This window comes from Pinus tabuliformis, chromosome 6 (genome assembly GCF_031772625.1).
Source record: "Pinus tabuliformis cultivar Carrire ecotype Pingquan chromosome 6, CPIR1, whole genome shotgun sequence".
Taxonomy (NCBI): Eukaryota; Viridiplantae; Streptophyta; class Pinopsida; order Pinales; family Pinaceae; genus Pinus; species Pinus tabuliformis.
Window position 1 is genome coordinate 107,903,464 of NC_142292.1, and position 27,123 is coordinate 107,930,586.

The 27,123-nt window shown below is 40.0% G+C and overlaps 1 protein-coding gene across 2 annotated transcripts in view; it reads right to left on the reverse strand.

Moving 5' to 3' along the window:
* Positions 1 to 26,776, reverse strand: part of LOC149257534 (Eukaryotic translation initiation factor eIF2A family protein) — a 114,398-nt gene extending 87,622 nt beyond the window's left edge. Inside the window, exons 1-3 of one of the 2 annotated variants that reach the window (XM_089414407.1) lie at positions 26,587 to 26,776; positions 26,430 to 26,505; positions 26,036 to 26,311 (exon numbers count right to left, since the gene is read on the reverse strand). In XM_089414407.1, the coding sequence (XP_089270533.1) occupies positions 26,036 to 26,311; positions 26,430 to 26,505; positions 26,587 to 26,620 (386 nt within the window). In that variant the 5' untranslated portion in view covers positions 26,621 to 26,776. The remainder of the gene's footprint in view (positions 1 to 26,035; positions 26,312 to 26,429; positions 26,506 to 26,586) is intronic. The other variant, XM_089414400.1, reaches the window with a different exon arrangement.
* Between the last annotated feature and the right edge of the window lie 347 nt (positions 26,777 to 27,123).

Here is a 27,123-nt window from a genome sequence, read left to right on the forward strand (position 1 = left end):
CTTATTCAATTCTAATTTAAGGAAATTTACATTAGATTGTCTTGTTTGTGGCTAGAACCACTCTCTTGGGCTAGAAGGATTGTCTTTGTCCACAGAGAGAATGTACCTACACCACACTCTGCTAATGACAAATTAGAGGCAGAAAATAAAAAAGAGCAAAATCAACTTCACAGGAAGGCTAGAAGGAAGACTAACCGAGATATCCGAATAAAGAAGGAAGAAAAAGACAAAGAAATGGGCACCCAATCGATTTTGGACCCAAAACTCAAAGGGTATAGGAACACCAAGAAAGGAGGAAACACAACCCATTCACAAGGGGCTACTCACACCAGTAGTAAATAATGAAGGTTATCTCCTAGAATTGCAAGGGATTAGGGTCGGAAAAAAGAATGGTAGAAGTGAAATCATTATTAAAGAAGGAAAATCCCTTAGTCCTTCTGCTTCAGATGATTAAAATGGGGGATCAAGAGATCCTTCAACAACAACATAAAATATGGCATGGTAGCGAGATCCTCTTGATGAGCTCTCGTGGGGCCTTTGGTGGATTTTGCACATTATGGGCTCAATCTTCACTCAAATTGTTGAACCAATGATCATCCACTCATTAACTGGCAACAAAATTCCTACATATCCCTTCAAATCAGGTATGTTCTATTGTTAATCTATACATGTCGGTCCATTTCTGAGAAAAATCAAAGTGTTGGGCTTATTTATTGGATCTTGGAGACTCCCCTTTTAGTTCAAAGTGTATTTTTGGAGGGGATTTTAACACTACTCTGCATCAATGGGAGAAGAAAGGTGGATCTTTAGTAAGAGATCAATTTCAAGAAACTATGGAAGACTTCATGCAAAGCCTAAACTTGTTGGATGTTAAACCAACCTCCAACAAGTTTACTTGGAATAACAAGAGGTCTAGCCCAGGCCATATAGCCGCCAAACTGGAATGATTTCTAATTGTTGATTCCTTTCTGACAAAAAATATCATGGTATCCTTACGCATTCTCCCCTTGGAATAGTTCCAACCACCGCCCCATTGAACTGGAAATTTCAAAAGATGAGGATTATGGCCCTATTCAATTTCGCTATAATCCACTTTGACATCGAAAAGGTTTTAGCAACCTAGTAAAACAAGTTTGGAAAGTATGGGTCCTAGGCAATCTAATTTCAATCTAGGAGAAGATGATAAAGCGTCTCAAGGAAGCCTTGAAGCAGTGGTCCCACAAGCAGAGGATGGACATGCAATCTGCTATACAAGCACATCAAATGAGAATGGAGTCCCTTCAGTCCAAAATAGAGGAAGGTCCTATCACTTATGAGATGCTAACTAAGGAAAATGAAGAATTTGGAGCCTTTCATAAGGCTTTGAAAGAAGAGGAAGAAGAATGGAGATTAAAATCCAAGAGTCTATGGCTCCAGGCAGGAGATATGAATTCAAAGTTTTTTCATAATCAAGCAAGGAACAGGATATGGAAAAATAACATCAAGGAATTAGTGATCAAAGGTAATAAAGTTTCGGGGTTTCAGCAAATCAAAGAGGAAGCAGTATGTCACTATGTTGAGTTGTACAGCATTACTAGTCCCACCAACCTTGAGGCAGAACAATATATGCTAGAACATGTCCCTGAAATTCTTTCTCATGCAGACAATTTAATGCTTGTGAAGGAAATTTTAGAGGAAGAAATCCAAAAGGTGGTGTTCTCATTTAATCTAGATAAAGCTCCTGGATTGGACGAGTTTTCCACTCACTTTTATCATCAATTTTGGGAGGTAATAAAATATGATTTTTGTAGAATGATTGACTACTCATTTAAACACAATTGCATGAGTGGAGGAATCAATACTTCTTTCCTAGCATTGGTCCCAAAGGAAGCAAATCCATCTTATTTTGCTAGGTTTAGACCAATCTCATTGTGTAATGTTTCTTATAAAGTCATTTCAAAGATTTTGGCCTCAAGATTGAAATTTCTTCTCCCAAAATTAATCTCTGAGAACCAGGGTGGATTTGTGCATAAAAGACAAATATTTGATAATATTATCCTAGTCTAGGAAGCAATTCATTCTAGTCAAGAAAGAGGAGACCAAGGCATGATCATCAAGCTTGATATGGCTAATGCCTTTGACAAGGTTAAACATGATTATTTATTCAAGGTTATGTCAAAATTTGGCTTTGATGAAAGGTTTATACATTGGGTTTCCCTTTGCATTAAATCGCCTTGGATATTACCATTAGTAAATGGAAGGGCAGCAGGGATTCTTTTGTGCTTCTCATGGCCTCCATCAAGGTTTCCCTTTGTCCCCCTTTTTATATATCATAATGGCTAACTCTCTTAGTAAAAGGTTGGAGTTTGAAAGAAGTTGTGAGCGTCTACCTAGTCTTAGGTTTGTTCGTGGAATAAAGAATATAAATCACTCTCAATTTGTTGATGATACCCTCCTTTTAGGAGGGGCTTCTACAATAATTGCACGAAGATTTAAATTGGTCCTTGATAATTTTTTGGATGCCTCTGGAGGTCTAACAAACTCAGGCAAATCGCAGATTTACTTCTGGAATGCCTCCTCTCGCAAGCAAAGACAAATAGGAAGTATTACAGGCTTCCACCCTGTGGAATATTGGAAAGAATTTATATATTTAAGGATTCCTGTTTATTTGAAATCACCTTCCTTGCAAGCATGGGACAAAGTCATCACTTAAATAAAAATGAAATTTTCTGCCTGAGGAGCCCACTGGCTCAATTTAGTTGGACACATTATGTTGATGAAAGCAGTTTTTTCTGCTCTCCCTTTGTAGCAATTCACTGCCCTCTTTGCCTCACAAAGAGTTCTCTCTGTGACATGTAAGGAAATTTGCAAGTTTCTTTAGGACGGAGGGCGTTCTAGCACAAAAAAAAAATCATTTGATAAAATGGGCAACAATCAAGTATCCAAAAACCCGTGGGGGCCTTGGCATTAGAGACCCTATGCTTATGAACAAAGAAATAGGAGCAAAGTTAGTAAGGAGGTTTATCACTCAGGAAGATGATTGGTGGAAGGCAGTGTTTAAGGAAGAACAGAACGAGTTCGGTGCTTACAGTTAATTCAAGCCCCCAAAGAAGGCTCTACGGTTTAGAAACTACTCACTTTCGCCACCCATCTTATCAGCTCAGATGTCTTTTGGAAACTTGGTAATGGAAGAGATATTAATTTATGGAGTGACAAAATAATGGATAAGCAACCCTTGAACGTAATTATGAGTTGCTACCTCTAAGAGAATTCTTTTATGCTCAAGGCAAATCCACACTAGCAGACAGTATAGGCTAGAACCTCAGAGGAGTCCCTGCAAACTTGCAGCATTTGGCTTGACAGTCTGGTTGGTTGTGCTCCTTGGTGTCTAGAGGAGGCAGATCAGCTCAGATGGAAGCATTCTTCATACTTGGTGAAGGAAGGTTATGCATCCTTGCTCTTCCTTCAACAAGCTTGTTAAAATTGGCAACTAGGGCCAAATTCCACTATTGGACAGCTCATTTGATGGAGATAATTATTGCATTGAATTCCTCTTTTCGAGAGGACCAAAATTGCCCTGAAGATCATCAAATTTAGACAAGCAAAAATGTGTGTTTGAATCTATGCCCACACATGTGCAAATTGTCAAGGTCAGCCATATCATCATGTAGGCTCAGGAAGCCCAATGGACGTGTCACTTCACCCTCAACGACTCGTATAAATATAAGTGACCTCTCACCTCATTTGGCATCATCATCACTCACACATTCTTCTCTCTCCTTCTCTCATTGGTTTGGACAGCTATTGGGCATACCATTTTCTCTCACACGTGTGGCAAGGAGGACGAATTTCAAACAGAATTACAAGGCCAAAAATTTCAGATTTTCCTGCAGTTTGACCAGCGTTGACTTTGACTTTCCAGGCAGATTTTGACTTTGATCTTTTGGGAGGATCTCTGTCTCAGCAGGCCACATTTATTGGCACAAAAACCGAGGTTTTTTGTTGACTTTGACTGTGTTGACTTCAGACCTGCAACTAGGGTTTCTGCAACAGATTTGACTTTGACTTTGACCGAGTTTAAGGAGGAATTTTGGGACTGTTTTCAAGGCATCTTGACCAGCTGATTAGGCCGCATTTGACCAAGGTTGACCGAGCTCTTTTGTGGATTGTTTGCTGCTGCACCATTGATTGGTTAGGGTTGATTTGACTACTGTTGACTGAGAACAGCATTGCAGATTTTGACAGGGTTGTTTTGGACATCTATTGCAAGTCAATTTTGACTTTTGTACTCTCGCTTTCTCTGTTGAACATTTGATCTAAGGATTTTCCCCATCTTGGGGTTTTTCTTGGCTTGTCTTCTGCATTTTCATTGTCCATGTTCTAACTTCTATCTACAGTTACTGTCAATATAATTAATGGTTAATGTGATTGCTATTGGAATCTGAACTAGAAATTGTCATTGGGCTACTAAAAGGACATTGAAGTAATTGTGACAAGCATAGAACATACCATTGTTAACTAAAATTAACATGGTATCAGAACCCAGGGGAAGACAAAGCACAAGCAAAAGTAAGAAAAGCAATCACAAAGAGGTTGGACAAAGACAAGCCTCAATAGCTTCTACATCTTACTTCAAGTTTGAGGATAAGCTCATTGACAAATCTTACTGGCATGCATGGAAGATGACTTTGGACTTGACTTTGAAAGAACATGATGCAATGGACTATGTGCAGGGAAAAGTGGTGGAGCCTTCTTCAAATGCATTAGTTGCTGCAAAGACGAAGTATAAGAAAGGTCAGGTCAAAGCTAAGAAAATTATCAAAGACTCCATTCAAAAGCATTTGGTTGCTTATATTTATGATTTAGGAACATCTAAGGAGATGTATGATAAGTTGGTTGGGATGTTCAAAGTAAACAATGCAAATCAAATCCTCTTTCTCAAGGACAAGTTGATGGACATAAAGATGAATAGAGGGGAGTCTATCCAATCCTACTTCATAAGAATAACACAAATCAAGAATGACCTACTATCCATTGGAGAAGTTATTGCTGATAGGGAGCTCACTCCCATTACACTTGGACGTCTTTCAAGAGCATGGGATGTGTTTAACACCACCATTTTCAACAATGACAGGATTCCTAGTTTCGATGAATTATTGGCTAGATGCACTCAAGAGGAGACGAGGATGATGGAGAGAAACAAGCCTTCCAATGGAAATGAACCCATTGCCTTCTCCGCTCATGCAAAAAGGAAGAATAATGATGGTCCAAGGAGACAAGGTCAAGGATCAAACAAGGGATTCAAATAAGGGAGAAAAGGAAGGTGCTACAATTGCAACAAGTTCGGCCACTATGCTAGAGAGTCTCCTCACAAGGAGAATCATCCAAGGGATGATGACGACAGCAACAACAACAATAATCTCAAAGGTAATGGCAATCAAAGGAACAATAAGTTCAACAACAAAGGAAAGAGGAATGCTTCCGTTACTCGAAATGGAAATGGTCGACCTCCCAAAAGGACGAGAAATACCAGGATGATGAAAGTAATGTTGTAGAAAAACAAAATGAGTTTTATCTTAGTTCCGTTCTATCTACTGTCTCTCCTTCGGATACTTTGGATCATTGGTTGATTGATAGTGGAGCCTCAAGGCACTTCACTGGGTACAAAGAGGCCCTCTCAAATTTGGTTGAAAAGAATGCTAATTCGGAGATCGTATTTGGAGATAATGCCACCTACCCCATGAAAGGGATAGGCACTGTCATTCTTCACCTAAATCAAGGACAAACCATTCATCTACAAGAAGTATTATATGTACCTAATTTGAAGAAGAACCTGGTGTCCATTTCTACGATGGAAAATAAAGTCTTCAAGGTAGCATTCATTGATGGAAAGGTACGTATTTGGCATAGAACCCCTAAAGATACATTTACTCTCAGATTTAGGGTTGATGGTCTCTATCAAGTTGGTGGATGTCCTTTGGGAGCTTTGGCAAGTGATACTTCACTTCAATCTGAGCTATGGCACCAGAGATTTGCCCACTTACATTACAAAGCCTTATCTAGGGTAAGGAAGAATGTCACAGGTATGCCCGAGTTCAACATGAATCATGAAAGTGTTTGTCAGGGATGTGCAGTTGGAAAACTTACAAAGGGACCATTCCATTCTAGTGAAAGCTAAACATCAGATATTCTTCAGTTGGTCCATTCTGACCTATCTGGTATGTTGCCCGTAACATCGTTGGGAGGATACTTATATTATGCAATCTTCGTGGATGACTTATCATGCAAAACATGGATCTATTTCTTAAAGAAAAAGGATGAAGTGCTCAAATGATTTCGTTCTTTCAAAGCCTGAGGACTGACAATGGAACCGAATATGAATCAAATGAATTCAACGACTTTTGCAAAGACGTTGTCATTAAGAGGGTGACAACCGTTCCATACACTCCTGACCAAAATGGAGTTGCTGAAAGGAAGAATCGAACAATCATGGAAGCCACCCGCGCCATGCTCCATGATCAAGGTCTACCGAAGTTCTTATGGGGAGAAGCTGTCAACATTGCCATGTATGTTCAAAATAGGAGACCGTATCAAGTATTGGATTTCAAGACACCCGAGGAGATCTTCATTGGTAAGAAACCTGATGTTTCTCATTTTAGAATATTTGGTTGTCCCATGTATTCTCATGTGCCTAAAGACAAAAGGAACAAGTTGGAGGCATCCGAGAAGAAAGGTATATTTGTTGGCTACAGTGAAAATTCAAAGGCATATAGAATCTATGTGTCTAGTCAAAGAGATGTGGAAGTAAGCCAGAGATCTCCCTATCCAAAGGAAGGATGATGATGCTGCAAAAAAACAAGATGAACCTCCAAAGAATGAGCCTATGCCCGATGTTGAAGGCTCGATGGATCCCATTGATCCACCTCCTGGTGATCCCTCTACCTCAAGGAAAAGACCTTTGTGGCTCAAAGATACTCTCGAAGATGCTGGAAAACATACTGCTCCAAGAGAGACATTCCATGAAAGTAAGAAGTTGAACAGGTATCAAGGGTATTCTTGGCTACCATGAATACTATCGTTCAAGTTTAACCATGCAAGTTCAAAGGAGTTGTGAAACACAAAGTATGGAAGGATGCAATGAATGAGGAATATGAATCTATCATGAAGAATGATGTCTGGGACATGGTGCCTAGACCCACGGACAAGACTGTGGTCACTTCTAACCGGCTTTACGAAATTAAACATGGAGCTTATGGGAGTGTTGAAAAATATAAGGCCAAGTTCATTGCTCAAGGCTTCTCTCAAAAGGAAGGAGTGGACTATGATAAGATATTTGCATCGGTTTCCCGAAATATCACTATCCAATCTATTATCGTTCATGATGCCACTCAAGGATGGAGCCTACATCAAATGGACATTAAGACTACTTTCTTACATGGCTCACTTAAGGAGAAAGTCTACTTGGAGCAACCTCAAGGGTTAGAAGTTCAAGATCGAAGGACACATGTATCCAGGTTGAAGAAAGCCCTTTATGGGTTGAAGCAAGCCCCTAGGGCTTAGTATGAGAAGATTGTCAATTATCTTATGAAGCTGGGATTTACAAGGAGCTATGTTGATCCAACCCTATACTTCAAGGTTGAAAAGGACATGCCTCTCATTTTGGTCCTTTATGTTGATGAGCTCTTTCTGACTCATTTATCAATGCAAGAGGGAGTTGACTTCCGAGTTCGAGATGAAGGACCTAGGACTGATGCACTACTTCCTAGGCCAGGAGGTGTGGCAAATGCCAGCTTACAGGTGAGATTTTCCTTTCTCAAGGAAAAGACATTGTGAAGCTACTAGAGAGATGTGGGATGGTGGACTGCAAGTCTGTGTCTACTCCAATGGAACTCAACTTCAAGAAGTTATGTGGAAATGCTGATGGGCCCGAATTGGCAAACCCTTCTGAGTATCGACAACTTGTGGGGGCCCTGAAGTTCTTTGTAAACTCTCGTTCGAACATATGCTTCGTTGTGAATACGTTGAGCCAATTTATGGTTGAGCCTCATCACATACATTGGATTGCTGCTAAGAACCTCTTGAGATATCTCCGTGGCACAATCAAATATGGACTGAGATACACTGTCGGGAATTTGAGGCTACATGGATATATTGATGCTGACTAAGCTCGCAGTGTGGTGGATCGAAAGAGCACGTCAAGATGTTGCTTCTCATTGGGGTTTGCTTCGATTTCTTGGATGAGCAGGAAGCAAAAATTGGTTGCTCTAAGCACCACCGAGGCCGAATACATTGCAAGCTAGTATGGCCTGTTGTGAAGCTATTTGGTTGAGGAAGCTCTTTAATGAGCTATTTGAGCACGTGCTGGATACCACCGTGATCTTCTACAACAGAGTGGGATTCACCTTTCAGAGAATCCCTTATTCCACGACTACTGCAAGCACATTGATATCAGGTACCACTTTATTTGGGATATGGTACAATGGGAGCAATAAGGCTCTAACACATCGGGACTGATGAGCAAGTTGCAAACATCCTCACGAAGCCCTTGGGGAAGGTCAAATTCTTAGCCTTTTGAGAGAGACTTGGAGTCATGGAAGAACCCTCCCATGAGGGTCCCACTTGAGTTAGACACTGAGCTCTGGGAGCTCCTAGGGGCTTGGGGTACTTCTTGGAGCTACGAGTGACCATAGGGTGAGTGGTTCACCTTCCCCTATAAGGTGAGTGGTTCACCTTCCCCTTTCATACCCCATGATGGTTGACATGTGTGTAGGGTGAGTGGTTCACCTTCCCCTACGATTAATGAGACATGTGTGTAGGGTGAGTGGTTCACCTTCCCCTACAATTGATGATATGCATAAGATGAGTGGTTCACCTTCTCCTCTGGCATATGAACAGGATGAGTAATTCACCTTCTCCTGCGGATGCCCCAGCATACATCCTACCCATGTAGTCCGAGACTCATGGGAAGTACCTCTCATCTGGCCAATGAGTTGGGAAAAGTGGATAGGGACCATAGCACTACAGATGGACGCATCATGTACTGCCATACTCCCTATGTCTAGGATGCATGGTGTTCAACAACTTGATCATTCAAGATCAAATCTGATTGGGGTTCTACCCTTGGATTGACTTTTGTCAGTGGCGAGTGGCAAGGTCTTGTGACTCACTCTCGATCAATTCTTCTTCATTATTACATCATTGTTCAGCAAAGTTGAGATGAGATACAGTGATGGTACATGACAACGGGATGGAATGATGATTGATGATTACAGATGGATTGGCAGGTGGAATTCTCCCTAGTTGAGAGGGAGTGTTAAAATTGGCAACTAGAGCCAAATTCCACTATTAGACAACTCATTTGATGGAGATAATTATTGCATTGAATTCCTCTTTCTCTTTTCAAGAGGACCAAAATAGACTTAAAGATCATCAAATTTGGACAAGCAGAAATGTGTTTTTGAATTTATGCCCACACATTTGCAAATTGTCAAGGTCGGCCACATCGTCATGTAGGCTCAAGAAGCCCAATGGATGTGTCACTTCACCTTCAACGACTTGTATAAAATTGGCAACTAGGGCCAAATTCCACTATTAAACAACTCATTTGATGGAGATAATTATTGCATTGAATTCCTCTTTTCGAGAGGACCAAAATAGACCTAAAGATCATCAAATTTGGACAAGCAGAAATGTGTTTTTGAATTTATGCCCACACATTTGCAAATTGTCAAGGTCGGCCACATCATCACGTAGGCTCAAGAAGCCCAATGGATGTGTCACTTAACCCTCAACGACTTGTATAAATATAAGTGACCTCTCACCTCATTTGGCATCATCATCACTCACACATTCTTCTCTCTCCTTCTCTCATTGGTTTGTACAACTATTGGGCATACCTTTTTCTCTCACACGTGTGGCAAGGAGGATGAATTTCAAACATAATTACAAGGCCGAAAATTTCAGATTTTCCTGCAATTTGACTAGCATTGACTTTGACTTTCCAGGGAAATTTTGACTTCAATCTTTTGGCAGGATCTCTATCTCAGCAAAACGCATTTATTGGCACAAAAACCGAGGCTTTCTATTGACTTTCACTATGTTGACTTCATACCTGCAACTAGGGTTTCTGAACAGATTTAACTTTGACTTTCACTGAGTTTAAGGAGGAATTTTGGGACTATTTTCAAGGCATTGCTATCAGCGGATCAAGCCTCATTTGATCAAGGTTGACCGAGCTCTTTTGTGGATTGTTTGTTGTTGCACCATTGACTGGTTAGGGCTGATTTGACTGTTGTTGACTGAGAACAGCATTGCAAATTTTGACAGGGTTGTTTTGGACATCTATTGGCAAGTCAATTTTGACTTTTGTACTCTCTCTTTCTCTGTTGAACATTTGATATAATAATAATAAGAAGAATTGATCAAAGGATTTTCCCCATCTTGGGGTTTTTCCTTGGCATCTGCCAAATCTGGTGTTCTCTTGTCTTGGCTTGTCTTCTGCATTTTTATTGTTCATGTTCTATCTATAGTTACTTTCAATGTAATTAATGGTTAATGTGATTGCTATTGGAATCTGAACTGGAAATTGTCATTGGGCTGCTAAAAGGACATTGAAGTAATTGTGATAAGCATAGAACATACCATTGTTAACTAAAATTAACGAAGCTCCCCCAGATCGAGTACTTGGACTAAGATATGGAGAGCCAATGCCAATCTAAAGGTAAATTCCTTTTGTTGACTCCTTGTACATAAAAAAAATTGACTGTTAAGAATTTGAGAAAGAGGGGCATTCAATGTCCTTCGCAATGTCTGCTTTGCAAGCAGCAAGAGGAATCTATCCAACATATTTTTTTAGAGTGTTCATATACAAAAGCGATCCGATTAGATGTGTTTGCTCTTCTTTCAAACTATTTAAAATGGCCAACTTCCCTTTAGGTGTATTTTACATCATGATCAAAAAAAAATTGCCAAGAGTGTCTGTTGTGAATAATATATATATATATATCTATATATATATATATATATATATATATATATAATTCACCTGACACGAGGATTCAGGATTCGTAGGATACGGGGATTCGAGTGTCGGATTCGAACATGTTGACCCCCCGGAACAGGACACGTAGGATTCGTTATATATTATTTTATTAAAAAATATATATATATTTAAAAATATATATATATTTAAAAATATATATATAGATATAGATATATTAAAAAATAGATATTTCTTACACAAATTCTAATTAATGATACAAATTCATTGATTTCAAACATAGATCTTCATCTATAGCATGCATAGTACATACAAAATTCAAATACATGTCAGTGGTCACATAAATCATGATTCATAAATGAAAGACAACTTACAACTACAAGATAGTAAGATAAAGACACTAACAGTTGTAGTTTTCTCACTAAGTCATCATTAACGCTGATCTCATCATTTAATTCACTGTTATATACTTGGCAATAAACTGCAACAGTCTGATCTCTTGTTGACAGTGGACTAACATTGGTATATCTTAAAGTCTGGTGCATTCATTAGTCCTTCATTGGTTTTCTCATGCATTATTGTGACATGTTGAAAATATATTGGACAGCAGATTGCATTGATTCTTGAAGATAGCCTTGTTGGATTACTATTTGTCCCTCTCTCATTTCTTCACTAGTTGAATTGCACATTTCTTCTCTCTTGCATTTCATTACATGATTAGCTTATCCTATTGATTGTGCTTAAGAAATCTTGAAGACTTCTCTTGTTCTACTTGATAATCTGGTAAGTAAAAGAGAAATCCTAATAAAGCACACATAGGCAACAGGGAAGTATTGCTATCACCGTTTTATTATTTGAATCCTGATTGACAAATGGTATTTGGTTAAATTAGATACAAGCACTTTTCACATTTGCAGTTTCATTAAAGCAGATCCTAATTGTGATCTCCTCTTGCACTTCTCTCTTAATAGCTTGTTGTATCTCATCCATCCTTGTCATCTCTCATTGATTTGTGAGCTTTTATAATTCACTTGTAGGTTGCATTTGTCTTATACTTATCACTTATTCTTGTCTTATAATATCTGTTTAAAGTGATGATTCGTAACCAGATTCGTTATATAGGGGCCACGTGTCCGAATCTTGCGAATCAGACACGATTCGTTGGGCATTCGAATCCTAGAAGGGGACACGATGTCTCCCCTTCTGGGATTCGAACGAATCCCGTTAGGACACGACGTGTCCCCTTCTGGGATTCGAATGCCCAACGAAGCAGGATTCAGACACGTGGCCCCTATATAGTACGAATCCCGTTAGGACACAACGTGTCCCCTTCTGGGATTCGAATGCCCAACGAATCGTGTCCGATTCGCAGGATTCGGACACGTGGCCCCTATATAACGAATCTAGTTACTTAGTATATATATTAAATAATAAATAATTAATTAATTAAATTAAGTTGCCCATTAATTTTGAAAGGGCACTTATGTCAAAAGACATGTTCTTTAATCCTTGTGGCTAGTCAACTCTTATAAAGGAAAACCGCCGAAGGACTTGTAAACCATCATCTGAATATTGAATAATAATATATAATATTATATACATAAATGTATCTACAACTGCTAATTACCAATGAGCAAGGTTTATTTGCTCCAGTGGTATCAAAGCAAGCTTTCTTCGTGCATGTGCATCATCGTGTTACTGTTCACCCTCCGCTGTATCATTCATGGTTTCGTACTTCATCATCGTTCTCGCCCACCCGTTGTCATTGTTCCATTGTCCAGTCATACCATGTCTTCGTCCGATCGAACCCTATCCATCCAAACCACGTCTGTCGTGCTCCTTCCCTGTCGTTGGTTCCCAACAACATTGAGTTGATTCAACCACATTCTCATTCCACTATCACACGTACTCTGCCCACCCCCACTCCACGTTGTTGTCGGTCCGCTGCACCCTGCGTAAAGCACTCAGTCAACTGTTGCGTAAGTCCACGTCCGCTGCTCCCTGTCGCCGACCAAACCCTGACGCATCCGACTAGTTCCAATCACACTCCGCATCCATTCTAAGCATGTGTGTGTCGCGCTCCCTAGCCTCTGTTCCATCGCTCTCCAGGTCACATACCACTTAACTCTTCCAACAGTCGACATTCCACTTTGGTCCAACCATCTCAATCCGCGTTATTTCTGCACACCAAGAGTCAAACGTCACTCACCCATTCATTCGTTTCGTCGATCCATTATACTAACTGTATAATAATTATAAATTATAATTAATACAATTATAATTAATTTAATTATAATTGTTATATAATAACTATAATTATTCAATACATACAACATTTAGAATGGAGTTACTGGAAAAAGATGGCACTCCTCTTTGAAGCACCTCAGGGTTTAGGTTAGCAAACAGTGTTTTGCATTGTTGCGGTTGTCATTCCTCTCACCATCTACGTGTAGTGTGGAGCTCTCACCGTGACGGCTTACGAGTTGCTGCCTTCCCCCATCACCGGCTGTTACCCTCGTCCCCGATTTTGTATGCACATTGTCGGAATGGAGATCGATGTTGTCGATTATTCCGCCGACCCAAATCCCTACGATCCGATTTGGACGCTCCCTCATGTTGTGCCGAATGTGTCAGGTTCTGGACCACAATGCACGCCTTCCTCCGTGGACTGGACCGCCCTCTGTCAGTGCGACTCTCGGATCATCCGTGCCCTACCCGTCGGTCTCTTCTCTCTCCGCTACATCTCCAGTGCTAGACTGCCCTCCGCTCTCTCCTATTACGGTCAATCTCCTAGTTTCCTGCATCGCTCTCTCCCCATCTTTCGATTCCATTACACCTGAGGAAAACCTACATCCCTCATCGTCTGGCCTTCCCTCCTCATTAGGGGTTTCACAATCTGGGAATTCCTCCCTCCATCACACTATTCAGACAGCAACCCTAACCCTACTTACTTTCCGGGGAGGTTTCCTATTCCCTCTAGCAGCTTTCACATTCCAGCCATTAACCCTCGGAACTACTCTCTTTCTCCGCAAGCAGATTCACGAGGCAATCGGGACCCCTTCCTGGGACCATCCGACGACACCCGGGACAAGTAAGGCCAAGAAGACCAAGTGTGTCGAGGCTACGAGCAAAGACCTCTCTCTCAGTTTTGGGGAAGGTGTCACTATGGGTGAAGTGGTGGACACAGCGAACCGAGTATTGGTGGGTCATGTGAGGAGCATAACAGATTCAGCTGAGCGGCTTCGCTTCTGGGCCTTAGAGATATGGGGCAATTTACTCAAGGAACTACCAATGATCACCATATTGGCGCAAGGTTGGTTTGCCCTCAGTTTTCACCAGGAAGAATACACAGAATGGATACTCTCCCGCTATTGGCATATCGAAATGGCCCCTGTGCTTCTCAAGCGTTGGAGCCCCCTCTTCAATCCAAAACGGGAGCAAATGGGTGTTGACCGATTTGGGTCCGCCTACATGGGTTGCCTTTGCATTTTTGGTCGGAGGATATATTTATTCGTATTGGCAATGCACTGGGCACCTATTTGGATCAAGATAAGTCCTACTCATCATCTGGCAACAAATCATTGGCTCGCATTCTGGTTCACCTTGATACCAGGGAAGGCCTAGAAGAAAAGATTACTCTGCACTGGAAGCATTTCACCCGCAAACAAATCTTAGATTATGAAGGGGTCTCCTTCAGATGCAAAAGGTGTCACAAGGTCGAACACCTGTATAAGGAATGCCCCTTGGTTTCTTTGGTGACTTCATCATCTGCTAAAGGTACAGAGCATCCACATCCTGAGGCATCCCTGGTGGGTGAACAGCCTTCTCGCGCTACCAATTCGATGGCTATGGATGGGGACACTACTCTGCCTACTAGTACTACCTCTCCACGGCCTCCATCTCCACCCATGACGAGATCTCGGACTGCTGCGGTGGCTACTCTCTCCACGAGTACTATTCCTCCTCTTTGCTCCTCTGTTTCTTTATCATGCACGGCAAATACATGTTGCATATGCATCCATTGCTTGCATGACCACGATCCCCCTTACATGTCCTCTAGACCTACCTGACTCTATTTTCTCCACTACCCCTCCCTCAGTTACTAGTGTAGCCTCCATATCATCCCCAGAGCCCTCCACTTCATCTCGACTTTCTCATCCTTATAACCTCTGATCCCGGGTATCCATCCCTCCTGAGCCTTCTGGTATTGGTCTCTTCCCCCCACCGAAAGTGACCAAAATCCCTCGGGGGCGCCCATCCATAATTTCAAGAGCTATTCTTCTTACTGGGGCAGATGTGGCCCTGGGCAGACAAGCCACCATTGATAGGGTTCTTAGAGCAAAGAACACCCTTTCCCGAGATCATCCATGAAGTGGTTGTCCTTCAATTGCAGAGGGTTGGCTAGCCCTGCTAAAAAACTAGCCCTTAAGAGGCTCCTGCAGTCAGAGTCGTCCGATATTTTTTTTACAAGAAACCCTCGGGAAGGCCGAGCAGGTTGCCCAGACCGTACACTCAATGAAGCCTAGCTGGTGATTTCATGCCCTAGATGTCAATGGACGATCTGGGGGTATCGCTCTGGGCATTAATTCTCAATCCATCAAACCTATCTTTGTCTGGGGGGGAGTTGGTTTCTTGGGTATGGATATATACTCCTCGGAGATGGGCAGGAACTTTCGAATCATCAATGTCTACGCACCATATCACAACAGGGTTGATTTCTGGAACCACTTCATGCATCTATCCCTGATGAATTCCAATAATATTATCATGGGTGGAGACCTTAATTTCTCAATTGGCCATGAGGAATCGTGGGGACATTATGCACAAATGGATCCCCTATCTGATTATTTGGAAAATCTCCTGGAACAACATCATATGATTGATATTCCCATGAACAAAAAGCAACCAACATGGCATAATAGAAGAACTGGTGATGCTGCCCTGGGTCGGAGGTTGGATCGCTTTCTCATCAAGGAGGACTTGCTTGGCACCCTATCTAATTATCGCCAATGGGTAGGATCTGGGGGTATCTCTGATCACCCCCCCATCTATCTGCAATTAGTTGGACCTTTCCAAAAACCCAGAGCACCACTCAAATTCAACTCCACCTAGTTGCAGGACCCTGAATATCACAAACTGGTCATTGAATTTTGGAGAGATCACCCTCCTTCCCAGGGGCGGACTTTGGCAGAAGGTTTTTGTCGAAACCTCATTGAACTTAAAAGTCTCTCCATACGATGGGCAAAATCTAAATGTAACAGAGATAATCTGACACTCTATTCTATTGAGTACTAGCTTGCTGACCTTTTGGATGAACAGGGTCAAGGGTTCATCTCAATAGAAGCTAAAGCTACCCTCACCGAGCTGGAGGCCCAGTGGTCCAAGATTCTACAAGAACGAGAGGAGACATGGAGGCTTAGAAGCAGAGCCATCTGGCTGAAGGCAGGGGATGAAAATACTAAATTCTTCCACAATTATGCCAAAGGGAGGCGGGCTAGTAATACTATATGGAAGATGCCTACTGAACATGGACAGTATGCTCATACATTCCACCAGCTGGCTCATTTGGGAAGTTCACATTTTCAACAGCTCTTCAAGGCTCCACCTGGGACTTCATTTGCAGAAATCATTCATATTGTTGGACTCTTCCCTCGGTTTGTAGATCCAGACATATCTGAAGACCTTAACAAACCTATATCTATGGGGGAATTGGAATGTACACTTAAATGGTTCAAGAAGGATAAAAGTCCTGGTCCTGATGGTTGGACTGTAGAATTCTATCTCGCCCTTTTTAAGACATTAGGCATGGACCTCCTCAAGGTGGTTGAGGAATGCAGAATTACGGGGCGCATGTATGAGGCTATCAACTCCACCTTCATTGCCCTCATCCCAAAGGTGGACTCTCCCTAATCCTTCAATGATTTTCGGCCCATATCCCTTTGCAATTGTTTATATAAGATTATAGCCAAAATCATTGCCAACCATATCAAGCCTATTCTCTCGGCCAACATCTCATCTGAGCAGTTTGCATTCCTTCACAATCGACAAATCCATGAGGCCATTGGTACTGCTCAAGAAGCTCTCCACTCCATCAAATTGAAGCACCTCAAAGGAGCTATTCTCAAAATCGACCTTTCAAAGGCATTTGATCGAGTCAGCTGGCTCTATCTAAGAATGCTTCTTACTCATCTCGGATTCCCTATCTCATTCATTCAATGGATCATGTGTTACATTTCCTCTGTCTCTTTTAGTGTACTTATTAATGGATCTGCCTCCAACTTCTTCCATGCTGAGAGGGGCCTCAGACAAGGCTGCCCACTCTCCCCTTTACTTTTTCTGCTTGTCATGGAAGGCCTAAGCAGGATGATCTTGCATGAAAGAAGAGAAGGGGGACTACAGGGGCTTAAGATCACAGATCAGTGTACTATATCCCATCTTCCATTCGTTGATGATGTGTTTATCTTCCTCAGCGATGGCATCCAAGACTTCACTACTTTCTATGACATCATGCTACTGTTTAGTGTTGCCACTGGGATGGAAATCAACAGGCCAAAGTCAACCATCACTTTCTCGGCATGCACTCCACAGGAAACCAGATATGCTTATCAGAAGTTCCCCTTTCAAAGTCACCAATTGGATGATGGACTTAAATACCTGGGGTTCCACATAAAATCCCATGGGTACAAAATAGCTGACTGGATCTGGCTGGTGACTAAGGTGGAAAAAAGGTTGCTAAATTGGAATCACCGATTCTTATCCAGAGCAGGGAGGTTGGTGCTTATCAAATCGGTATTGGAAGCCACTTCGGTTTACTGGATGTCCTTAGCATGGATTCCACAAGGTATACTTTCGAGAATCCAAAAGATATGCTGCAAATTCCTATGGAATGGACACAAGGAGGGGAAGCCATTCGCATGGGTGAGATGGAGTCGTATTGCACTGCCCAAGAAATGGGGAGGATGGGGCCTCAAAGATCTTCCAACCTTTGCACATGCATTGGCTGCCAAATTAGGTTGGCTTCTCCTAAAATCCAGAAGTTTGTGGACTGAAGTGATAATCAATAAATACATATGGTTGCTAAACCTAATGGATTGGATCCGCCTTCCAGCTTGGAACAAACAGGGTATCTCAGTTATCTGGAGGGTTGTACTACAAACCCTCCCCACCATTAGGAATGGACTCACCTGGCGAATTAAAGTTGGAACATCAGTTCGCATTGGCTCAGATCCATGGACAGGTTGTGGCAATTTATATCGTCTCCCACTAGACCTTATTGATTTCCTAAATGACAGGGGCATAACTTCGATTGCACATATAGTGGATCAGGAAAGCACTACCATTTTCATGCAGGCTTGGAAATCAGCAGACACACTTGGTATTCCTGATCAGTGGATTCAAGATTGGGAGGGTTACATAAATGCTTTATTTGAATCACACGTCCACATATCTAATGACGAAGATGATCTCATCTGGGCACCTGCAGCACACAGTGTATACTCTCCCAAGGTAGGATACCCCATCATACATGCTGTGCACAAGCCACATGTTCTAGAGGGGTGGTGGAGAGTCTTTGGAAACTTAAGGTGCCCCCACGAACCCGTCTCTTTATGTGGAATGTCATCATGAATAAAACTCCTACAAGCATCAACTTGATGAAGAGATCTCACTTTGGTCCAACCTGGTGTGTCATCTGTCAACAGGACGAGGAATCGAATGATCATCTTTTCCTGTTCTGCACAACATTACGACACATTTGGGAGCAAGTCCTCTCCTCCCTGGCTATCACACAGCATTGGGATGGGCACAATATCAAGGAGGCATGGAACAATTGGTGGGCAGCTTCCTCCAACATGAAGATCCGTAACCTCCCACTGATTATATGCTGGCACACTTGGTTAAGTCGGAACAACATCATATTCAATAACTTGCAAATTCGGTGGCCATTAGTTATTACTCGAATCATCAATAATTTTAATGAGCTGCCTGATGATGATCAACCCCCACCTGCTCACTCTATAACTCCTGAAGCTATCAACCATAACCACCCCTGGGCTTACTTTGATGGATCTGCCCAAGACCAGGGATGTGGGGGGGGAGTATATTACTTCACCTATCAGACAGTCATTCTTTCCGAATTCGCATGGGGTTGGGTGCTGGCACAAACAACTTCGCAAAACTCATTTCGCTCCGACATTTATTATATTTTGCCTTGGCACAAGACTGTAGACAAATTCAGATCTTTGGGGACTCTAAAATCATCATTAATTGGTTCAATTGCACATCTGCATGTCATGTGCATTCTCTCATAAACATTTTGGATGATGCCTTGCAATTAAAATCTCATTTTGAACAGATTTCTTGTCTCCATATTTACAGGGAGTGCAACCAGATTGCAGATCAGCTTTCCAAGGAGGCAACGAACCAACCCAGAGGTCAATGGTTGATACAAGAACAGAGGGAGGCAGAGTTTTTTCAGTATTATCACAGGCCCTACATCGACTAGATACAACAAAGGGTCGATAGGCCCTAATTTTACAGTTTTTGGAGCAGAATTATATCAGTAAACTTTGCAATATAAATTTTTGTATTTTTGTATAAATATTTACAGAACCTGAAGGTATACCCTTAGTGGGTAATTATGTACAGAACTATATATTTTGATGGCTATGGCCACACATACAGCATATGCCACTGGCATTTACAACATGTAATTTTCCATTATTAATAGAAAATTATGATTTTTTCCCGAGGAAAAAACTATAATTATTCCAAAAAAAATATTATTATTATTATTATTATTATTATATATATAAATAAAATAAAATAAAAAATTGGGTCAACTAAGAAAAACAAAAACAAAATGAGGAGCAGCAATGACGATACAAATTCACGAAAATTTCAGGAGGAACTCAATAGAATGTGCCAGCACCTTGACAATGTCGAAAAGAAGCAAGATGAATTTGAAAAGGGCCAAGATAGGATAATTAGTACTTAAGATCAAATGGCAAATAATATCAAAAAAAAGAGAACATGATGAGTCAGTTAATGGGAGGAGTCAATCCATCTTTTAATCCCCTAATCACTCAAGAATCGCCACAAAGTCCCAAGACCCCAGAAGGCGAAGTTTTCACTAGTCATGAATTTTCGTCGATGCACGAAGTCCCACAAATACTGCATATACAGTTCCGAGGAAGTCAGTACTATACAAAGTTTCCCAAAAGAGACTACCAAAAAATTAAAAGGGAATTACCTAAGTACGATGGTAAGGACCATAGAAGCACCATTGTGTGGGTAAATAAAATGGATGCCATTTTCAGGGCAAACCCACCAATAGGAGAACAAGAGAAGGTCATGACCACATCCAACAACCTGGAAGTTGAAGCATATGATTGGTTCCTATGGTGTTCCAACAGATGTGAGGCTCGTTCGTTCAATTGGAAAAAATTGTGGAAGCCCTACTCAAAAGGTTCCATGACGAAGAAGAAGACGATGTTTATGAAAAATTCGTTCACCTCAAACAAAAAGGATTTGTAAGCGAATACACCCACAAGTGGGAAGTATTAGCTATAAGACAAAGGGGGTTCTCCGACGAAGAACTACTAAAAATGTATAGATGTGGGCTTAAAGAGTATATTCGAGAAGAATTAAAACTATATAAACCTAAATCCATTGAAGAAGCTAAACATGCAGCAATAATTATTGAACGAAAGTATAAATTCCATAAAACACCATATGTCAATAATGAAAAATCAAGCAACTACTCAAAAGGAAAGTCAAGTAAGTCTTCTTCAAAAAACACTGGTAAGTACATTCCACCACCGATGTGCAAAGGAGGAAAACAACAGTCAAATTTCGAAAGAAAAAAAGATGGCAAATGTTGGACATGTGGAGATAAATATTCTCCAGGACACAGATGCACTACGCAAAAACTTTAAATCTACGAAGCAAAGCAAGAAGAGGAATCTTCCGATAGTAAATCCGACAAAGAAACCAACGAATGAAACAAAACTCCTAATCTAGATCCTGAAGAAGAAAATATGCCAAGAATTTCTCTGGAAGTTATCACAGGGATAGCTCAACCACAAACATTAAAGCTTAAAGGACATATTAAGAAGCAGAACGTTATTGTGTTAATAAATTCAGGAAGTACACACAATTTTATAGATGTCAATGTCGCAAAAAGGCTAAACATTTTTGCCTATCCTATAGCAGATTTAAAAGTTATGGTGGCAGATGGGAAAATAATAGATGGAGTAGGAAAGTGTCAAAGTTGAAATGGAACTAAACGACTACGAAATGGAATCCATTTTTTATACAGTTCCCTTAGGAGGTGTAAATGCTGTGTTAGGAGTACGGTGGTTACAAATGCTAGGGACGTATTCTGCAAACCACCAAAAACAATTCATTAAGTTCAAAATGGATGGAAGAAAGTATAAGTTGTTCGGATTCCAAGCCCCTCCTACCCAGATCATTTCTACTTAGCAAATGAAAAAATTGATTCGCAAGGGAGCTTCGATATTCGTCACACAATGCCAACAATTAGAGTTATTATCGATGGAAGGGATTCACCAACAGTCTGAAGTTACATCCTTAATCCAAAAATATGACAAAGTATTTCAAGAATTGCCGATGAAATTACCTCCTGAAAGGAAAATTGAACATATCATTGAAGTCAAACCAGATTCGAAAATCGAACATATCATTGAAGTCAAACCAGATTCGACACCGGTAAATGTAAAACCATATCGCTACCTCCATCATCATAAAACAGAAATAGAAAGGCTGACCTATTAAAGTGTGGAGTCATTACAAAAAGCAAAAGTCCATATGCTGCACCAGTAGTTTTAGTCAGGAAGACGAATGGATCCTTCCGGTTATGTATAGATTATCGAGGATTAAACAAAATTGTTATTAAACACAAATTTCCCATTCCATTTATTGATGAGTTGCTAGACGAACTCCATGGTGCAACATATTTTTCAAAATTAGATTTGAGGTCAGGCTACTATCAAATTCGAGTAAGATTAGAAGACATCGAGAAGACTGCGTTCAGAACTCATGAAGGGCACTACGAGTTTAAGGTAATGCCATTTGGTTTAACAAATGCACCAGCCACCTTCTAGGCAACCATGAATGAACTCTTCCACCCATACTTGCGAAAATTCGTATTGGTCTTCTTTGACGATATCCTCATCTACAGCAAAACGTGGAAGGAGCACCTCAAGCATCTAGAAGAAGTACTTTTCGTATTGGAGAAGAATCAATTTTATGCAAAGTTATCAAAATGTACCTTTGGGCAAAAGGAAGTTGAATACCTGGGACACATCATATCCAAAGAAGGAGTCAAAGTGGATCCCAGCAAAATTAAAGCGATTAAAGAATGGCCAAAACCCAAGAACATATCAAAACTGAGAGGATTTCTAGGTTTAACTGGATATTACAGAAGGTTCATAAAGAACTATGCACATTTGATTGTGCCACTGACAAACTTGTTAAAAAAGAACACCTTCCAATGGAATAACCAGGCAGACGAATGCTTCAAGAATCTAAAAAAAGTAATGTCAACCACACTAGTACTGGCAACACCAGATTTCTCAAAACCATTCGTAGTTGAATGTGATGCTTCAGGATTTGGAATTGGCAGTATTAATGCAAGACAACCATCCTATAGCCTTCGAAAGTAGGAAGCTTAACAAACAGGAAAGCTTGAAGTTGACTTACCAAAAGGAGATGCTTGCCATCATACATGCATTAACTAAATGGCAACAATACCTGCTCGGAAGTAAGTTTTCAATTCGAACCGATCACAATAGTCTTCAATTCCTACTTCAACAAAAAGCGTTATCAACAAAACAACAAAAATGGATGGAGAAACTTTCGGCATTCGACCTGGAAATACTGCACAAAAGGGGAAAGGAAAATGGTGTAGCTGATGCACTCTCACGAAAAAATGATGACAAGACAACATGTGCCGCCTTGGTAGTTATTCATGACTGGTTAAACGAAATACGCGCTGAGTATGCCAAGGATTTGGATTGTGGTTCTATGATTGAAAATATCAGTCAATATGCCAACTTTGAATAGAAAAATGACATATTATGGTACAAAAGTAGAATTTATCTAACTCCATCATCCAAATTTAGAATGAAAATTCTAAAAGAATATCACAATTCTCCTGCAAATGGGCATGTTGGATTCTTCAAAACCTACTACAACGTTCAGCAATCGTTCTACTAGAAAGGTATGAGTAAGGAAATCCAAAAGTATGTTGTTGAATGTGATGTTTGTTAGAGAAATAAGAGTGAAAATATTCCAACTCCTGGTTTACTACACCCATTACATATTCCATATCAAAAATGGGAGGAAATCTCGATGGATTTCATTGAAGGACTACCTATGTCTGATGGTAAGGGCAAGATATTTGTCGTAGTAGATAGACTCACCAAATATGCCCACTTCACGGCAATCAGAAAAACTGACAACTAAGCAAATTGCGGAAGTGTTTTGTAAAAACATTTACAAACTACATGGTTTTCCCAAGGTTATTGTCAGTGATAGAGACGCAAAATTTAAAGGCAATTTTTGGAAAGATTTATGCCACCAAGCAAGAATATCTCTCAACATGAGTTCGGCTTATCACCCCTAGACAGATGGTCAAACTGAAGTTGTAAATAAATGTTTGGAAACATATCTCCGTTGTTTCGTCACCGACAAACAAAACAAATGGTCTCAGTGGCTACACCTAGCAGAATGGTGGTACAATACCACCTATCATACTTCAACTAAAATGACTCCCTTCCAAGCCCTATATGGCTATGAACCACCCAAGTGGAAGGATTTTGCGCTACACAATTCTAAGGTTCAAGCAGTAAAGAACCACTTAGAAGAAAACCAAAGAATTATTAACTTATTAAAAGAAATTTTAACAATGGCATGCAATATAATGAAGCAACAAGCCGACCAACACCGCACAGAAAGAGAATTCGAAGAAGGAGATTGGGTTTTCGTCAGAATTCAACCCTATAAGCAGTTATCATTAAAACAACAAGGGAAAAATAAGTTATCTCCTAAGTATTATGGACCATACCAAATAATCAAAAAAATAAGTAGCGTGGCTTATGGATTGAAGTTACTAGACAATTGTCGAATCCATAACACATTTCATGTATCAAGTCTCAAAAAAGTACTGGGTCAAAATCAAACAGCTCAAACAGAGATACCTGAGACTGTCGAAGGAAGGATCATATTAGAACCTGAAGGCATACTCGCTACCAGAGAGAAAGTACTATGATCCAAGACTATTAAAGAATACCTTATCAAATGGAAGAGACTACCAGAAGAAAATTCATCATGGGAGACAAAACTTTTTCACCAACACCCAAAATTGCCTATGCTTTGAGGACAAAGCATTTTAAGGGAGAGGCAATGTTATGAATAAAATATTCATAATTATATATATATATATATATATATATATATATATATTAAATAAATATTAATAATTGTTAAATTAATTAAATTAAGTTGCCCATTAATTATGAAAGGGCACTTATGTCAAAAGACATGTTCTTTAATCCTTGTGGCTAGTCAACTCCTATAAATGAGAACTACCCAAGGACTTGTAAACCATCATTTGAATATTGAATAATAATATATAATGTTATATACATAAATGTATCTACAACTGCAAATTACTAATGAGCAAGGTTTATTTGCTCCAGTGTCTCTCAAAAATCCTTTATTTTAAATTATTGGGATGCACTTCTAAAATTCATTTGTTGGAAGGTATGGATAGCCAAAAACAATTCAATTTTCGATTAATTTAGAGAATTTTCCACACTCTACAACCATGAAAGTTGTTGTTATGTGCTATGAGATTAGGGTTTTTAATTTTTCTAATGACTCCTCTCAGTAGGGATTAGACACACTTGAAAGGTGATGGTGTTTGAAATTTGCTAATTTAGACAGATCGCCTCTAGCTGTGGAATGGACTAAAAGAAGTTCTCAGGCATTTTGGAAGCTAATATTAATAGAGGCAGAATTGCGATCTTTGGAAGTAGCAGCGAGAAGGACTAATCCTCAATTTTGATGGGGCTTCAAAAAGGAATCCAAGGGTGGCAGGAGGGGGAGGGGTGCTTTATGGCCCTAAGGAAGTTAAAGTTGCAGAGTATTCATGGGGCTTAGGATGCATGACAAACAACCAAGCTTAAGCTTATGCCCTCTACTAGGGGATTTAGTTAGCCAAAGAAAATTAGGTAGCTTCTCTCACTATTTTGGGAGACTCCCTCCTTATTTAGCATTTGGTGAAGGGCTCCTCTCCAAGGGACAAAACATTAGAAAGTCTTATGAAAAGAATTAAAAAAGCAGTGGAAGGGTTCTCTTCAATAGCATATTTCCATGTTCTCCATGATCTCAATAAAGATGTGGACTTATGTGCTAATGAAGGGTGTAAATTAAGATTGAGAGATTTAAAAATCAATGGCCAAATTAGGCCCTCTCCTATTCCTTAGAACTAAATGGATTGGCATTGCACAATTATGAAGGATTGCATTATCAATCAGTAATAGTATGGCATGTAAATTTTGTTTTTTGGTGGGTCAGTTTTGTAAGGTTTATACCTACAAACCCCCATTTTTTGTTGTCTAATTTGGAGTTCCTCTGGACAAATTTGTAGTTTTGGCAGATAGGATGTCTCATAAAGAAATTTTGAAGATATAGCTATGTACTACAGTACTACCTGATGTATTTGTTGCAAACCAGGCACAAACTTGCATATAAATACAAAATTCTCATTCTGGTTTAAAACAAAAGAGGGAAAAGGATCTTAATTCATTCATGTATGCCGTGTGCCGTGAAGAAAGGGCATGCCCAAACTATATCTTTAAGTTTGAACAGTGCACCCTACTCGGTAATGAACTCAAAAACTAAAACTTGCAGTAAATATAGAAAAAAAGAAAAGCACTTAAATACTGTAACAGCAAAAGGAAATCAATGCATATATAGATAAATATTTGACAAGTACACAAATTGGTCATCGAACACAATTTAGTAGCATACCAATTGGTTTTAGATATATTTTTCTGCGATAATTGATGGACAGCAACTCCAGATTGAACATCCCATAGTACTAAATTCTTGTCTTGGCCACCAGATGACCGCCGATAGGTCTGCAAAAATCGACCTCGTGGAGAAAAAACTGCAGCGATGACACCAGGAACATCAACGGTTTGAATTTTAGTAGCTCCGTCACAGTCATAAATGTCCACATTATTCTCTGTGATCATCAAAAGGTTCCGTCCATCATCGCTGAACTTTGCAGACGCACATGACGCCCTAAAATTATAATATGATTCAAATTCAAATAATCAGTAAACGCACACACATAATCAACAATTCAATGAATCTGAAAGTAAATTTCTTTAACATTTTTTACATAATAATGGAATCATACTTATCAAGTTTTACGACTGGGTTCTCATCTTGAAAAGGCGGACCGACCAATAATGACAACCCTTCCGGGCCTCGAACTGCAAATCAAAAAACTCTGGAAATTACTAAAACTTGAGCAAAAATTTAATGACATAGGAGAACGAAATTTTAAAGCGTACCTATATAGTTCAGCGGAGGCGAGGAAGGATCCATTTGTGGGGCACTCTAAACGAAATCAAACCCTAGGCTTGTCTTGTCTGTAAATTGATTCACTGTTGATCGATCATTCGTCTCCAGTGGAATTCGCTTCCGTTAAAACACAGCGAAGAAAGTGGATAAAATAGCATAGAGCCCTTTTAATCTCTTTAGTGGAATTCGCTTCCCTTTAAAAAAAAAAAAACTCTTTCGTGGCCTTTGGTAGATACCATGAACATGCTTTAGGCATCTTAGCGATATTTTATACTTGTACTGTTTTTGAATTTTTCTCAATAAACTTGAGTTTTTCAAGTATGTTTTGGCATTTGAGGTTGGGGTCATTATTTTGTTTCGGTTGTAAGATTTGGTGAGGCTGTACATATTACAACCAAATTATAAGTTCATATATAATTTTACATTAAGTACCTATTTAATTATGTATATGCGTTGGGTGGAGGTATTTGTTTGAGATTTTTTTTAACTAGATTGAGGGATTAGTTTGTGTATTGGAGGGAAGAATG